The sequence below is a fragment of the Sorghum bicolor genome, chromosome 4, assembly GCF_000003195.3.
Source record: "Sorghum bicolor cultivar BTx623 chromosome 4, Sorghum_bicolor_NCBIv3, whole genome shotgun sequence".
In the NCBI taxonomy this organism is placed as follows: domain Eukaryota; kingdom Viridiplantae; phylum Streptophyta; class Magnoliopsida; order Poales; family Poaceae; genus Sorghum; species Sorghum bicolor.
In genome coordinates, this window is record NC_012873.2 from 56,466,563 (window position 1) to 56,484,549 (window position 17,987).

General features: G+C 41.2%; 1 protein-coding gene across 1 annotated transcript; it reads left to right on the forward strand.

The window, feature by feature from the left end:
• Positions 9,230-13,036, forward strand: LOC8072464 (receptor kinase-like protein Xa21). Its single transcript, XM_002452402.2, has 3 exons — positions 9,230-9,379; positions 9,707-12,331; positions 12,438-13,036. Exons 2-3 carry the CDS (start codon positions 9,733-9,735, stop codon positions 12,809-12,811), a joined length of 2,973 nt encoding a protein of 990 aa, XP_002452447.1. The 5' UTR covers positions 9,230-9,379; positions 9,707-9,732; the 3' UTR covers positions 12,812-13,036.

Below are 17,987 nucleotides of genomic sequence, written 5' to 3' on the forward strand. Positions count from 1 at the left end.
TATTGAGCATATAAGGATAATTGTAAAAAAATACCTTCGGGTATTTTTGTCACTAACCTTTCCAGGATTGGAGCAAGAAGATCGGATGAATGACAAGCACAAGGTATGTCCAACCAATCATCATACAATATTGAATTAAATTCATCCAAACTTGAATTTTGCAAAATTCAAGCTTGGAGGAGTACTTTACATAAAAACATCCTTTGCCATGTTGCTATATTGGTTGTCCCTACCTTTGAGACATGCTCAATTTGTTAAATACTAATCACACTACTTCATCTCCACTTGAGTAGATCTCTATAAATGCTCTCATACTACCTTTATTTGCTTTAGTATATGTCTAGGTTTGGAGTAGTTTCATTTATCTCTTAATTAAGCATGGTGCTTAGTTTAGGAATGATGATCTTACTTCCAAGGGATTTTAAATTAAGCATGGTGCTTAGGTTAAAATGCCCTCCTAAATCAAATTAGACATGGTGTCCAGGTTGATTTTTGAGCAGATAGTATGCTATAGTAGATATGAGATATTTTGTTGGACTAACCCCTGCAGGAAAACTTTCAATATTGACCTGGGAAGTCCTGAGATAAACTCACATTGGAGACAAAGAGAGAGACACATGAAGGTTAACAATTTACACAAGGAAGGCATAGCTCACAAGAGATGATCCATGGAGGGTGCCACAAACACGATGCACAACCGCTAAGAAAGGAAAGCTTCCACAAGGTGATACTGTACCATCACTCTTCAAGTAAGGTAACATCTTAAGGTACTTGACTATCACTTTTATAAGTTTCTCCTTAGTTCTGGCGTTCACATGAATAAAAGAGACAAACATGTATGATTTACAACTCTAGATTAACCAACCCAATCGATTCAATGTGTTTCGTCCTTCCACCTTTGTGATCCCACACTCCTAATCATATGAGCTAAAATGTTGCACACGCAATCTTTGGAAGATATAAAAAAACATAAGTATAGATAGATTATCTTTCCATTAGGTTGAGCGATCTGATCTGACAAATGCATTAAATGCTACACTCATGATCTTATTATCCATCAACTTTGTCTTGCTCACTATGCTTAAGGTTAGAGAAGAACAAATACACTTTTGGTTATGTTGGTGTTTTCCACCAACAGGGCCCATGCACTTGATCTCTGCCTTGTCTCTATGAGCAGGTACACTTCGAGCAAAATATGAAGGAGTTTTACAACTCCCAGACTCCACCAAGTGAAGAACCTGGATCTACGAGCACAAACACACTAGAGATACTCGACACTCAGGCAATGACTGCCCTGAGATGCTTGAGGACATAAACTACATCAACAACTACTACTACTACTACAACCGTTCTCAACAAAATCAAGGTTGGAATCAACAGAGGCCTAACTACTCAGGTAATTATCAAGGTAATAATTCTTACAATAATAATAATAATTTTCTACCTCTGAGAGAGTTAGTGTCTAATCAAGGAAAGCTAATGGATAACCTATCTAAGAAATTGGCATCTAATGATAAAATGTTAGAAAATATTAATAATAGAATGGATTTCTCTACTGCCATCAAGAATCAAATTAGCTTTAATAAAATGATTGAATCTCAGTTAAATCAAATAGCCGCTGCTGGTCCTGCTACTAACCTCGGTATACCATCACAACCGGAAGGATTAGAATCTGTAAATCTTGTAGACATGTTTGATGCAGGTAACTACTGGAGTAACCCCATTATGGAAGTAATTACTGACCTTTTGCCGGTCAAGAGAGACGACCCAAGACGCCCGTCATCCCGATCTCCATCGGCATGGTAGACTTCCCAGAAGCACTCTGCGACTTTGGCTCCAGCGTCAACATTATGCTCAGGGTACTCTATGAAAAATTTTTTACACATCCTTTACTAGAAACAACCATGTGTTTACAGCTTGCAGATCGGACACTAAGTTTCCCAAAGGGAATATTGAAGAACCTCTGCGTCCGAGTTGGTACCTTGTACGCCCCAGCACACTTCATGGTGATAGAGACTGGTACTGATGAGAGGGCATCCATCATCCTAGGAAGGCCATTCCTGAACACCTCGGGAGCTGTCATCTACGCTAGTGCTGCCAAGATTAGTTTCTATATCAAGGGGAGGAAGGAGACGTTTTCCTTCAAGAACAAGACTACACAAATCTCAAAGCAATCCTGACATGAACCAAGGAAAGAACCAACAGGAGGAACAGGAACAAGCAAATGTGGACCGAGTCAGCTAAGATGGTCACTGCAGTTCAAGGAGGTCAAGATCGTCGACTTAAGTCACCGTTCCTGAAAAAAAGGACGACCCAGGTATGCCAAGCATCCAGTGCTCCATTAATGGATACAACTTCTAGAAGACGCTTTGCGACACCGGGTCAGGCGTCAACATAATGGCCGCAGCTACCTATCAGCTCCTGTTCGGAACCATGCCCCTAAAACCGATATTCATTCAGCTCCAGATGGCAGATCAGATATTCCGAAAGGTTGAAGATATAGTAACTGATGTCCCTGTCAAAATAGAAGATCATTTTGTCCATATAGATTTTCAGGTTATTGATATGGAGAAGACGAGTACGATCCACCCATCATCCTTAGGAGACCGTTCCTCAGCACCGTTAAAGCAATCATCTACATTGGAACCGGAGAAGTCCACATGCACTTCCCCTCTGAGAAGGTACGCCGCTATTTTACTGACCCTAACTATATAGTTGAAGACTCTAAGCAGATCAGGACAAGAAGAAGACGACGCAGCCGCAACCAGAGGAGGCAAATCATCAAGGACGGATGGGCAAACTACGAAGAAGAAGTGCTAAGGTCTGAAGACATAAAGCTTGAATAGAACTGTCCTGAGAAGACCGTAGCACCGAGTCAGGTATGGAGAGAGAAGATAGTTATACACAAAGAGGAGGCGCCGCCGGAACCACCGACTACGCCATCCAGCGAATCCTAGGACGACTGAGAAAACGGAGAGTCCCGTTCGGAGGACTTAAAAACACCGAACGCCTTGCCAAGAGGTAAACTTGATAGTTATCCTTTTCCTTTCAATTATTTAAAATAGTTTGCTTAGTTAATCAGGTTCATATCATCTTGAAAATAAAATAAAAATGTTAAAAATAGTAAGCCATATGTGAGTATGCTCATGGCATAAAACCCATAAGTACATTCACTGTGGTGGCATAAAAATAAAATAAATATATTCTTGTCCTATAAAAATAAAAATATAAAAATAAATTTATGATCCTACCAAAGAAAGTAGCATTTATTGAGGAGGCTCAACATGATAAAGGCTAGATATTTATGCCAACACCTAATCAGTTCCACAAAGCTTTGTTGTCTATTTGAGCTCCACAGAATTCAAGGATCAAAGAAGACTAAGCATACGGAGGACATCCTAATTGCTGTCAGGGTGCTGCCAACATTCAAATACACCTTCACCACCTGCTAGCTACATCAGAAGAAATTACGTCAAAATCCAGCTTGGGAGGAGCACCCCCATTTATCCAGCTAAGTGTTCTACCCACGTTTATACTTTACTCAAATAATAAAAAGATGCATAATCATAAAAACTCAAATAAAGATTTTGTGCTTATATATATATATATCTTTGCTTAGTTTGCTAAATAAATAAATAAATAAAGTTTGCTATGAACCCTCATGATAAGCTCATGGAAATGATGAATAGTTGCTCTGCCATGACTAGTTCTCAAAATTGAAATCTCTCTCAAGTTTAGGCATGACTATTATTAATTAAGATTTGCTCTAAACCTGAACTTGTGGGAAGAGTACTTGATCTAAAGTCTAAGTCGTTAACGGATACGATATGGGAAGGTTGTTGCTGTTTATCTGTTCCTAGAGATACTAGAATTCTGGAGAATTTTATCTTTGAAAATCTTTAAAATATTGCATGATGAGTTCCTGTATGATGAGAGTCTAAAATCCTACCACAGCCATATATACATGCTTATTAGACTATGAACCATATATTTACTTTTTACTGCTTATGAGCATTGAGTGTGGTTAAGCTGTGTAGACCCTTAGGAGCTTGTCATACGGTTAAAATCAAGATTCACTTGCACATTCACTCATACATGCTGCTTCTACTCCGGAAGTACGCATCCACATACATCCACTCATTTCCATATCCAGATTCACCCAAAATTATTCTACTCCTATCTAGAAGAGAATAGCCAAAAACATTATCCTGTCTCTGTTATTCCCCGTGAAATAAATGCTCAAGATATTTTGGTTACTACCACTTACATTATTCCAGGAGGGTGAGTGCTCTGAAAAAAAGTGAATACGAGGAAATAAAAAGGGGCAAGTGCCCGAAACCTTGGAGAAAAAAAAGAAAAAGTGAGACGAGAGGTAAAAATGGATAAGTGTCCGATAGTAGAATTAGGGGTACAAGATACCCACCTGAGAGAAAAGAAAAATAAAATATAGAGCATCTCATTCCCCTCAAAAGCCTCAAGTGCAAGGAAGGTATGTACCCCCTTAAAAGAGCAAAAGTAGAATTAGACTTTCACCATTACTTTCACCATTATCACCATTCATTCGCCACACATGCACATCTTGATTTGACTTATTGACTTGTTCTTCTGGATCCATGGTTTGACTATACAATAAATGTCTTGTAAGTATGTATTAGCTGTCTCCCACCTATGAGCTCCAGATATCAAAACCTTATTAGAGTAGGGTGAGAGAGAAGGCAATGCCACTATGACTCATACCAAAAATACCACATACTTTGAGAGAAGGCATACACCATTACTGCCTTGGTAAGGATCCAGAAATACTACAAAAGAGAGACTAGAGAGAGTTATACAAGGAATCTCTGAGTTTTATTTGAAAATCTGCAAAAACTCTAGAGCTATAGTTGATCAAAGAACAAGAGACATGGCGCTTGACTAGACCGTTCTATCTTTTAACTGCTCAGGACACAAGTGACGGCTGCAAGCCCCATGGTGGAAGGAAAAATGAAAACTCTTGAGTCCATCCTTGCTCAGGGACAAGCAAGGGTTAAGCTTGGGGGAGCTTGTTGACGGTCCTTAATGCTCACATTTAACAGTCAACTAATCATAGAAAAGGATCCAAATGCAACCAACATCCAAAATTAGGGTTTCATCTGACAGAATTCCATGAGTTTTGGTGTTTGTCTATTTCTATAGGGATCAGTAAATATGGAGGAAAGGCCCACATGTCGGGTTTATATAGAGATATTAACGTGTGCGCCAATTTTCTATCATCTAGAAGACTCCAGAAGCCACGGGAACGAACGGGAGGCCGAGCGGGCCCGGGGGCAGGGCGCCCGCCCTCCCCATTGGGCGCCCGCCCTGCCCTGGTGACCAATTCGGGCAGGTCTCGCGGATCGTGCTCCACCGCCTTTGAGAATCAAGGAAAACCGTGCGATTAAGGTCAGTTTGATCCGACAGCCCACATTCATTTGGAGGGGCTATATAAGCAGGCCCCCTGGCCCCGGGAGAACATACCTCTTCTACAGAATCAAAGCTAGGGTTTCAATTATTCATCCAAGTAGAGAGGATCCCTCTAGTTCATCTAGTTCTAGTTAGTTCTAGTTGTAATCTAGAAAATAGGGAGAGAGAAGAGGAGAGCGGAGGAGGAGCCGGATGTGTCGGATCTTCCTCAACATTGTACTTTTGCAGCAACTGGTTCGTTCTTCATCGTTCTCCAAGTTCTTCAATTCATAATTCTTGAGTTCTTTAATTACTTTTATTTACATTCAAGTTTTTTATTGGATTCCTGCTTGCATCAAGTGCTCTAGTCTTTGAAACGCTAGAGTAGTAATTAATAGATTAGACGTGGTGTTTAGTCTTGCAATTACCTGGAATTACACCCAATCCTGCGGATTGTTGTGGTAGCCCTAGGGTAGTGACAGCCCTAACGGTCGATGTATTCCACCTCGTTCGGATCGGTGTTTGTAGGACCGTAGTCAGAGCTTCCTAGCCCCCTTCTCATCTCTTTGTGTGGTTAGTGTTCTGATGTCCTGAAATAAATAATATTGGAAGTAATTCTTGATTCTTAGATCAACTAGAGAACTCTCAGGAAACTTCCTCTCTTCCCACCAAAAATAATTATATAGTTATCCTTGGGCGATCTTGAATCTTAATTAGTACACTCACATTCCCTGTGAAAAATCGATACTCTGGAATACTCCCGGGTGAAAGCTACATCGGTATCCGTGCGCTTGCGGATTTTTCTGTTTGCGTTTAAAATACCCAACAGTCCACATGTCAGATTTACATAGAAAGAATATGTGAAACGTCAACTCAGGAATACTCTAGGAGACTCTAGAAGGCGTGCCCTGAAAGCTGGGGCCCACCTGCCATAGGGTAGGGGCGGGCGCCTAGGGGGGCAGGGGCGGGCGCCCAGGGGGGCAGAAGCCAATCAGCTTCCACCTCGTGGATCCTGCCTCCACCAACTTTGAGGATTAATCTTAAGCGCACGTTTAATTCGGTTTGATCCAAGGGCTATGGTTCTTCCTAGGGGTGGAAAGATTAGTACCACATCACTAGTTCAAGGTAGAGGAGGGGTCAGATATCCCCTATAAATAAGACCCTGACCCCCCTGGGGGAGGGGAATCATTATGAGTTGTAGAGGCGTCTCTTGAATGGATGACCTCTCTTCTCTAGAGAATTAGGACTAGACATTCCAATGTAGTAGAATAGTTCTAGTCGAGAGTTAGGGAGAGCGGAGCTACGCTCTGGTTCTGGAGGAGTCTTCAGAGTTTTGGTATATTTTCATATCTCTTCTTTGTAAGACTTATGTTTTAATAAATTATCTTCTCTATTTACTTTTTGTCTATTTATGATTAGTATAGTTGTTATATCGTGGCATGGGATCTCCGCTCGTATTTATGCAAGGTAATTAGAGTAGTAAACACTAGTGTAGATGTGGTGTCTAGGCTATAGTTTACCTGAGTTTGCGCCTAATCCCACGGATAGTTGTGGTAGCCCTAGGGGTGACAGCCAGTCAGGCCTTTGTAATCCACCACGTTCGGGTTGGTGTTTCGTACAGCTTATGATAGCCTTTTCCCGACTACTTTCTTCCCAGTCTTCTTCGAGAGTCAGAAAGGACCTGCTGCTCTAAAGTGCCATTGTATGACTGCTACATCTTTTCATATTATGTTATCTTAGAACATAAGTAATAGAGAAGTATAAAGAAACCTTGATTTTTCTAGTTGTCCTCCCACTATGACTATCTATACATTTATTATTGAATTCTCTTATATACACTTAATTGATTTATCCTATAGTATATTGTTTACTCCTGCTTTAGTCTAGTTGATACTCTTAAGTTAGGAGATGTAGGATAGTGAATTATTAGATTCTTAACCCTAGCTTCCATGTGGTAAAATATAAATAACGATACCTAGAATACTCCCGGTAAAATGCTACGATGATGTTCTGTGCGCTTGTGGAATCTTTTATATTTCTTTTTGCACTAACGAATATCATCAAACATTTCTGGCGCTGTTACTGGAGATAGATTTAAAAGTCTATTCTTAGTAATGACGTTAAAAAATATCAACAATCTTGTAACATGAATAATTGAATATGCAATAAACACTAAAAGATGCTTTTTAACAACATGAACAACAAGGGTGAGAAGAGCTCTGGTTTTTGCTAGTTGATCTTAACCTTCCATAAGGACTTATCTCTTAGCAAAAGCTGGGATAATTTGTACAACTATGAGGGCTATATGGCTCTAGCTTTAGCACAGACTAAAGATATTTTCTAGCTTGTTAGAGGTTACCCGAAAGGGCGAAAGAGGAGCTTGTTGTTTTGGGTATAGTGTGGCCTCTGTCCTCATGTGTATAGGTTGCGTGTCATTGTGTCATTTGGAAGGGGGGCTCTATATCTGCGCGCCAATTTGAAACCTTGCGGCCCTAACTTGTTAGACGAACTTTTAAAAGGCTTCATGGTGAACCCTGCCAACCTCTCTAGGAAGGGGGTTAAGAGATTTGCTACCTCGGACAAAAGGGTAAATCGTGACTCATGGATAAAGATGTACAACCTCTGCAGAGTGTTAAAAATCTGGTATACTAGCCGTGTCCACGGTTACGGGCGGTCTGAAAAACTGACGGAATATATGGACACTAATTAATGATGATGATGATGATGATGATGATGATGATGTTGTTGTTGTTGTTGATGATGATGATAATTCATGATGGTTAATTATGTTGTTTATGTATCATTCTTTATTCTTGTATACATTGATTATGTGGTTATGGGATTATATGTTACCTTGTTATTGTTGCTACTAAATAATAAATATGCTACATACATAGTACAAAGGTAAATGCAGTCAAACCAATGTCAGCTTTTTGAGCCTCATGAACCCCTGGTTATATTTGTTGAGTACGATATGTGCTCATTCTTGCTATTTACCATCACTCCAGTTTATTAGGAAGAGTCGATTAGACGAGTGATGGAGTCACGAAGGATATTTTAGAAAACTATCAGGAGTGCTAGGCATATGTTACCCCAGCCAACACTCTCTATGAAGATTGAGTCTGAAGATTAGTTACCGTTCCACGATACTCTGATGTAAGTGTTAATTATAAGTATGTTTCCGCTATATAGCATTATTTTTGATATATTTCATTCTGTTGTTGTATGTGTGGACTTCCTGAGCACACATATGACTAGCCTGATTTTGTTCTTTAAAACCAGGTGTGAGTTTTTTAATGAATTTATTTGAAGATATAAATGTTGTATGTATTTTTTATAAATCAAGTCAAATTTTTGACACGGAATCAATAACGACATTTAATTGGGGGACGAAGGGAGTAGAACTTTGACTTGACCCGCTCTTCTGTCAGCTGTCAAAGATATAATCTATGCATGAATCATGCCCACAAGATGTTCTGGAAGCACGATCATCACAAACGGTCAAGTTGGATTTGGAAACGAGAATCCAGCACTAGGCTGACAAGCAAATTATCGTCGGTTTCAACTTTCGAAACCGCAGGAGATCGACCGGTTGCACGTCAGCCCGGAATATCTCTGTCCACTCCCTTGGAAAAATATTCTGGGATTGGTGGCTGGACACGCCCCAACAATCTTGTCCACCTCAAACAACGACGGCGCAGCCCGCGATGGGACAGAAGCGGAAAATTGGCGGTAACTGGCGAGTTTGACGGACTTCGGGTCCTCGCTTCGATTGCGGTCAAGCTAAGATAAGGCGTCCCAGTACAGATGTGTGGATGTAATGGTGCTCTAGAACTGTTTTTATACCCCTGTGCCTCAGCCAGCTGAGCATCCAACTCAATCTTCAGAGTCTTCACAGTTCAAGCACCGCCTACCAAGCAAAACGAAGCAGATCAAAAAGACTGCCCGCCGAGCAGAGGTACCCTTCTCTCTAATCCGTTTTTGTTCTTTGCTGTAACTCTGTCAGGTTGGGTGACTTCTGTTTCTGGAAAACAAGAAAGTTAATTAATACTCTTAGAAGATAATGCGTGATCTTTTGGAATGCAAAGGTGGGGAAGCTCTCCCCCCGTCTAAATTTCAAAAAAAAAAAAAAAAAAACTCTTAGAAGATACGTAGTATGCATTAGTACCACGCAGTAGGAGAATTCGATGAGACGTCTAAAATGTTTGCTCATAGCTCTGCTTACATCATGAACGCATAGTTCCCCTAGTAATACGCCATGAAGACTATGCTTTAATTTTTGCAGGTGAAAGTGTATCAGTTAAGTGCATCATGCGTCATTCCAAGCCGCCGGTGAAACTTGCCATGCTTTTACTATTTCCCTTGCTGCTTTGTTGCGGTCTTGACAACATCCGTTGCTCGACACTCCATGAGAACAGAGAAGATCTTCGCGCACTGCTAGATTTCAAGCAGGGGATCAACGATCCATATGGAGCCTTAAGCAACTGGACGACCAAAACCCACTTCTGTCGGTGGAATGGTGTGAACTGCAGCTCGTCACGACCATGGCGAGTCACGAAGCTCAACCTCACTGGCCAAGGCTTAGGTGGCCCAATCAGTTCATCTCTTGGAAACCTTACCTTCCTTGAGACTCTCGTGCTATCCAAAAATAACCTTATTGGCCCCATACCTCTTCTTAACAAGCTTCAACACCTGAAGACCCTTATTCTTGGTGGCAACTCTTTACAGGGTGTTATCCCTGATGCACTTACAAACTGTTCCAACTTAGCCTATCTAGATCTCTCGGTAAACAACCTCACAGGTCCTATTCCTACTAGAATAGGCTTTCTTTCCAAGCTAGTAGCCCTTGCACTTGAAAATAATAATCTCGACGGGGTCATCCCACCAGGCCTCGGAAACATTACCACCTTACAAAAATTCAGTCTTGCAGAAAATAATCTCAGCGGAACAATTCCTGATGACATTTGGCAAATGCCAAATATAACGGTCGTGATACTAGATGGAAATAAACTATCTGGTAGAATCTCACAAAATATTTCTAATTTGTCTCTTCAGATGCTGTCCTTGACATCCAATATGTTAAGCAGCACATTGCCATCTAATATTGGCGATGCACTCCCAAATCTCCGAACACTATGGCTGTCCAAAAATATGTTCGAAGGTACCATACCAGCTTCCCTGGGAAATGCTTCAGATCTAGAAGACATTGATCTATCGGAAAATCATTTCACAGGCCAAATCCCAAGCTCTTTAGGAAACCTTTCTGGACTGTATGATCTAATCCTTGAGGACAACATGCTTGAAGCAAAAGAGAACGAAGGCTGGGAATTCTTCCATGCCCTAGCAAATTGTAGAATTCTAAAGGTCCTCTCATTATCTCTGAATCAACTTCAGGGAGTCATACCTAATTCGATTGCTAACCTGTCTACCAGTCTTACAAATCTAATAATGGGTGGGAACTACCTATCAGGAACAGTCCCGTCAAGTATTGGAAAATTTAATAAATTAATAAAACTCTCACTGGATGGCAACAATCTTACAGGTACAATTGACGAATGGGTCAGGAACCTGACGAGTCTTCAACATTTAAATCTTGAAGTGAACAACTTAATTGGGACATTTCCACCTTCCATTAGCAGTCTTACTAACTTGACATATCTGTCTTTGGCAAACAACAAATTCACTGGTTTTTTGCCACCTTCGCTGGGAAACCTTCAAAGAATGACCAACTTTAACCTTAGCCATAATAAATTCCAGGGTGGCATACCTGTTGCATTTGGTAACCTCCAACAACTAGTCATAATAGATCTTTCATGGAACAATATTAGTGGGGAAATTCCTGCTACACTGGGCCAATGCCAACTACTTACCATCATTGAAATGGGGCAAAATTTGCTTGTAGGAATCATCCCAACCACCTTCGATAAACTATACAGCTTAAGCATGCTCAATCTTTCCCATAACAAATTATCAGGCCCCTTGCCAGATTATCTAAATGATCTAAAGCTTCTTAGTAAACTTGACCTATCTTACAACAATTTCCAAGGAGAAATACCAAGAACTGGCATATTCGATAATGCTACAGTCGTTTTACTTGATGGCAATCCGGGATTGTGTGGAGGATCCATGGATTTGCATAAACCTTCATGCCATAATGTTTCTAGAAGAACAAGAATAGTAAACTATTTGGTGAAAATATTGATACCGATATTTGGGTTCATGTCCCTCCTATTGTTGGTTTACTTTTTACTCCTTCACAAGAAAACTTCAAGTCGAGAACAACTATCACAGCTTCCTTTTGTTGAGCATTTTGAGAAAGTTACTTACAATGACCTAGCCCAAGCAACAAGGGATTTCTCAGAATCTAACCTGATTGGAAGAGGAAGCTATGGTTCGGTGTACAGTGGGAAATTGAAGGAAAACAAGATGGAAGTGGCTGTAAAGGTTTTCGACCTTGACATGCGAGGTGCAGAGAGAAGCTTCTTGGCAGAGTGTGAAGCACTGAGAAGTATTCAGCATCGAAATCTTCTTCCGATATTAACTGCCTGCTCAACTGTAGATAGCGCAGGCAATGTTTTCAAGGCTTTAGTTTATGAGCTCATGCCTAATGGCAATTTGGATACATGGATTCATCATAGAGGGGACGAGGGAGCTCCAAAGCAACTGAGCTTGATTCAAAGAGTAGGCATAGCTGTCAACATAGCTGATGCATTGGATTATTTACATCACGACTGCGGAAGGCCCACTGTCCACTGTGACTTGAAGCCCAGCAATATCCTTCTAAATGATGATATGAATGCTCTCCTGGGAGATTTCGGCATTGCACGTCTCTATGCTGATCCTCAGTCAATGTGGGCAGGTTCGATTAGTTCAATCGGTGTGAAGGGTACAATTGGCTATATCCCTCCAGGTATATTCTTTTGGCCCTCTCTTACACACGCATTTCTTTTTAATATTGTGACATAATTGTTGTTTTTTACTTACATAAATCTACTTGTCCACATTTTTCTATTTAGAGTACGGGGGAGGTGGCCATGTGTCAACGTCTGGTGATGCTTACAGTTTTGGTGTAGTGTTATTGGAGATTTTGACTGCCAAAAGGCCAACAGATCCTATGTTCACGGATGGACTAGACATCATCAGCTTCGTGGAGAACAGTTTTCCGGATCAAATATCTCACGTTATCGATGCCCATCTTGCGGAAGAATGCAAGAATTTAACTCAAGAAAAGAAAGTGACAGAAAATGAGATTTACGAGTGCTTGGTGGCTGTGCTGCAAGTAGCACTGTCTTGCACGCGCTCATTACCATCTGAACGGTTGAACATGAAACAGGTAGCAAGCAAATTGCATGCAATCAATACGTCATATCTTGGGTCGAAATACAAATAGCTAGGATGAGGCTACTCCGCCTCGATCAGAAGTGTGAACTGTACAACGTAACTAGAACAAGTATTCTAGCGTTCCCTGTTGGTTTTGATCGACTACAATAGAATAAAACTAGCCGTCATGTGCTTTGTAACATTTTTCTATAAGGGACCATTTGGATCTCTTCTTTTGGAGGAATTGAAATCTACATAATGGATTACACTATATTGAGATTTGGCTTCTAAGATTCACATATTGTGTATATCTGGTTTTGTCCTTAAAATCGGGTATTACATGTGGAGAATATATGGCTTTGAATTAAGCAAAATAAACCCTCCGGTCCAGCAGCTGCAGCTGCAGCTGCACTTCCAAACGTGCACATGGTTTCGTACAATGACAACGATAAAATCAAGGATGTTATCAACCGTGGAGGCACGGAAAGGTCAATGTTGACTGCATACTTCGAAAGGAACAACAATTATGAAAAAGCATGAGGCATACTGAACAGAGACTTTCCGGAGAAATATACTTGAAACACATGATACAACATATGTCAAACAAGGAAACAGAAAATTATATACCATATTGGCATGTTGGTTGCAGCACATCCAGCTGAAGGAGAATGGTACTATCTTAGGGTACTCCTAAACCATGTTCCAGGCACAAGGACCTATAAAGAGCTCAGAACGGTTGACTATCAAGTAATGCCAACGTTTCGGGACACCGCAGAAAAAAGAGGACTGGTTGAGGCAGACAACACAATAGATGAATGCATGACAGAAGCTGAGATGTTCCGAATGCCATCATCCCTGAGAAGACTGTTTTCAACAATCCTAGTGTTTTGCAAACCAAGCGACATTCATAGTCTTCGGAACAATCACCTTGAGAGAATGTTCAGAAGACTATAGTAGACACTACAAGTGCAAGCACACCGTCCAACAAATGGTACTAAGAAATATCAGGGACATGCTGCAATCAATGGAAAAAGACATAGAATCATTTCCGCTTCCAAAAATTGACATACAACATGACACATCAGATAGTCTACCTAGGGAGATTATCGAGGAATCATCGGTCCAAGTGGACCCATAGGACGCAACTTTGCATGAGTACCTAAACAATGAGCAAAAGATAGCCTACAAGAAGATCCTATCAACAGCTATCAACAACAAAGGAGGCATATTCTTCGTTGATGGCCTAGGAGGCACTGGAAAAACATTCCTTTATAGGGTGCTCCTAGCCACCATGCGCAACCAAGGTAAGATTGCTCTAGCAACAACCACTTCTGGTGTTGCGGCTTCCATAATGCCTAGAGGAAGAACCACGCACTCGAGGTTCAAGGTGCCACTAAGATTAGACAACACATCAATTTGTGGATTCACAAAACAAAGCACGACAGCCAAGATATTACAAGCAGCATCACTAATAATTTGGGACGAAGCATCAATGACTAACAGGCAGGCGGTTGAGGCACTAGATAAAAGCATGAGAGACATAATGGACATACGAGATCTACCATTTAGCGGGAAAACAATTGTGTTTGGAGGAGATTTCAGACAAGTCCTTCCTATTGTATGAAAGGGTTCAAGAGCACAGATAGTAGACACATCGTTACGCAAATCCGAGCTATGGAACTGCATGCAACACTTGAAGCTCACAAGAAACATGAGGGCTCAAAACGACTTGTGGTTTGCTGAATACCTTCTGCGTGTTGGAAATGGCATAGAAGAGACAAATGATAACAGAGAAATACTTCTGCCTCAAAGCATATGCATGGAACACAATGAATAAGATAATAGCCTGGATAGACTGATCGACCATATCTACAAAAAGGACGGTGATTCCTTGAAGGATCCAAATACATCACATCAAGAGTGATTCTATCCACAAGGAACGACTACGTAGATAGCATCAACCTAAAAATGATTGATTGCTTCGAGGGGAAGGAGATGGTGTATCACAGCTTTGATTCTGTAGAAGACAACCCACACAACTACTATCCTCTTGAATTCCTGAATAGCCTTATACCGAACGGTCTACCTCCACATATGCTCAAACAAACTTAGTTGTCCAATCATACTGCTCAGGAATATCGACCCAGCTAACAGACTTTGCAATGGCACAAGACTGGTCATACGTGGGTTTTAGAAGAATGCAATTGATGCAGAGATTGTGCTAGGACTGCACTCAAGAATGTGGGTTTTCTTGCCAAGAATACCGCTGTGTCCCTCAAACGATGAGATGTTACCATTTTGCATCTGATATTTGATTATCTCGAATGAGGTTACATGATGTTGCTGGTCATGAGTAAAGACACGACACAAAATAGTATTGCACATGTACCCAATATTTTTACATTTTTTTTCTAACAATAGTATCTCACTCATTTGGTTAGGACCTCGGTGTAGACAATATTCTTAGTGTATGTCTCACTTGTACTAATCTTCTTTGTCTTCTTCTTCTTCTTCTTCTTCTTCTTGTTCTTCTTGTTGTCTTTCTCTTCTTCATGTTTTCTTGTGAGTACCTTAATGTTCTTTGTTGCCATCGCTCTAGACAGCACAACATATAGTTGGCCATGAGAGAATACTGGATTAGGTAGGTATATGCCCACATTTGGTATTGTTTGACCTTGTGACTTGTTTATTGTCATTGTGAAGCTTAGACTGATTGGGAATTGCTCCTGAAAGGTCCAAATGGCTAGAGGGGGGGTGAATAGCCTATTTAAAATTCTACAAACCTTACTAAACAAGTGAGTTAGTAAAATAAGTGGCGAAGCTATTCTAGCACTAGCAAAACTAAGCTATGCAAGCCACCTACACAAGTCTAGCAAGAAAGCCAAACACTAGTTACAACAAGAAAACACAACTAAAGCTTGCTACACACCTAAACAAGAAAGCTAAGCTAAACAAGCTACACAACTAGCTAGGTATGCACAAAGGTAAAGGAGAGGAGAGTGATTGTTATACCAATATTATAGAGTAGAAATATATCCAATCAATCACGTGCACAATCACAAGAGAGACCTCGGCAAGAGATGACACAAGATTTTTTACCGAGGTTCACTTGCTTCCCGGCAAGCTACTCCTCGTTGTGGCGATACACCCACTTAATGGATCACGAACTAATTGGCAATCCAAAGCCAAACCCTCAGCGGGTGCCGCACATCCACTCCGCACATCCACTCACAAGATGGGGATCCTCCAAGCCACGAGCAATCCACTAGAGTAGCCAATTGTGATCTCCCGCGGGGAAGGCTGAAGAACCCCTCACAAATCACTTGGTCAGTCTCGAAACAATCTCCAATCACGAGCTCAATACCACCGCTGCTCCAAGCCGTCTAGGGCGTCGGGAAACACCCAAGAGTAACAAGAAATCCGCAGCAAACTCAAGAATCAAGTGCCACTAAATGCAACTCTCAAAGCAATGCACTTGAATCTCACTCAATCTCACTAGGATTAGCAATCAAGCAAGGAGATAAGTGGAGGGAGTGTTCTCTAGCTCAATGTATGTCTCAAGTAATCAAATGTGCAGGAGAGAACCTCCCAAAGCCGGCCACCCTCTATTTATAAGCCCTCTCAAAGAACTAGCCGTTGGCCACTTTCACTGGGCTGAAATCGGGGGCACCGCACGCTACCAAGTGATCACCGGATGCTCGACCCCCAGCGTCCGGTGCTCAGGGGTTGGCCACGTGTCCTTTTGAATCTCATGTGTCAGTTTCTAACGGCTACCTGCAAAGCACCGGACGTGTTCGGTGCTGTAACACCCTAAAATCTGCTCCTTTTAAAATAGATGAAAATTGATTTAGTAAATAAATTTTCTCCTTGTTCGGCACATCTTTATTCCCTATTTTTCAGCCTATGCTTTTGTTTCGAGTTTCCCAAAATCTTTTCTGTGTAACCCAAATCACTCCTTTCAGTTCCTCACCCGTTAATCAATCTCGAAAAAGTTACCGAAAATTATTTCAGCATTTTTCTGAAACTCGTTCCACTTTTCTGTGAGCATAATATAATTTTTCGATACTCCTATATATCTTTTATGAGCTCTAAATACTTTATTTGGGTTCCTTATATTCTAAAATATCTCTAAGAATTTTCTCATAATTTTTGGAGTCTTCGGAGTATTTTTCGGACTTTAAATATCAATTCTGGACTTTCTGGAATTATTTTTATTCACGAAATTAATTAATTCCGAAAATAATAAAATATCTCATTTTTCCATCAACCCAAAACCCTAACACTATATATATGCCGGCGTAGCCCTTGGCACGCTGATTCAGATCTAAAGCTAAAGTTTCGAAACCTAGAACTCCGGCGAACCTTCGGCGAGCTTTTCCGGCCATCTCTGCGTGTTCCAGCAAAAACGAACATCACTACTAGGTTTGTCTTATTCTCTTCACCGTAGTGTCTTTGTTTAGATTAGTATGACATTGTTCGACTGATTCCCCTTTGTTTCTTGTTTTCCGGTGAAGTTTCCGGCCACCATCTCCATTGTCGACCAAGCTCTCCTTTCAAACCCGGCCGTCCCTGCATCTCCCTCTGTCCATGATGGCACCCTGCGTGGGCGCTGCTCCTGTGCTGCAGGTTTCGCACGCCATCTCGGCCTCGTCGCTCTGTGCACGTGCTGCACAGCACAGGCAGCAGCCGCCACCGCCGCTCAGGCCATCAAAGCTGGGCGCCAACCCATCCTCTTCGTCTACGTGCGTGCTGTGCGCGGTCATGGTGTCATCCCGGCCGACAAGCCGTCCAGTCCGGCCGTCCATCTTCTCCCCCTGCTGCTGGCCTTCTCTCCTGCAGGAGGACAGGGCCACGATCAATCTCCATCGTGAGGCCAGTTCTGTTCGTACGGACATCCAAGGATGAAGATGAGGTAATTTCAGTATTGCCACTGCATTGTAATATCTCCATTGTTTATTCGTTTTATCTCTGTTTAGAGTGATTCAAGTTGCGTTAGATTCGTGTTGTCACGCTCTACATAGTAGTACCAACGTTTATGATGTGTCTCAATTCTAAAATTATTGATTTAAAAATATAATTTGTTTAGTATTTATTAAATTGCCCTCTAATTAAAATAACCTAGGGTTATAATTTGATTCTCGTGACTTGCGATTCGTGTCAAATGAACTACAAGTTAGTGACATTAATTTCCATGCTCCGTATTTATGAATATAATTAATTTAATTAATATTTGTTGAGTGTTCTTT

Bases quoted from the DNA above. Each gene is read 5' to 3' on its own strand.
- LOC8072464 (XM_002452402.2), top strand. From the start codon at position 9,733: ATGCGTCATTCCAAGCCGCCGGTGAAACTTGCCATGCTTTTACTATTT. The intron at 12,332-12,437 runs GTATATTCTTTT...TTTTCTATTTAG, and splicing joins AATTGGCTATATCCCTCCAG to AGTACGGGGGAGGTGGCCAT.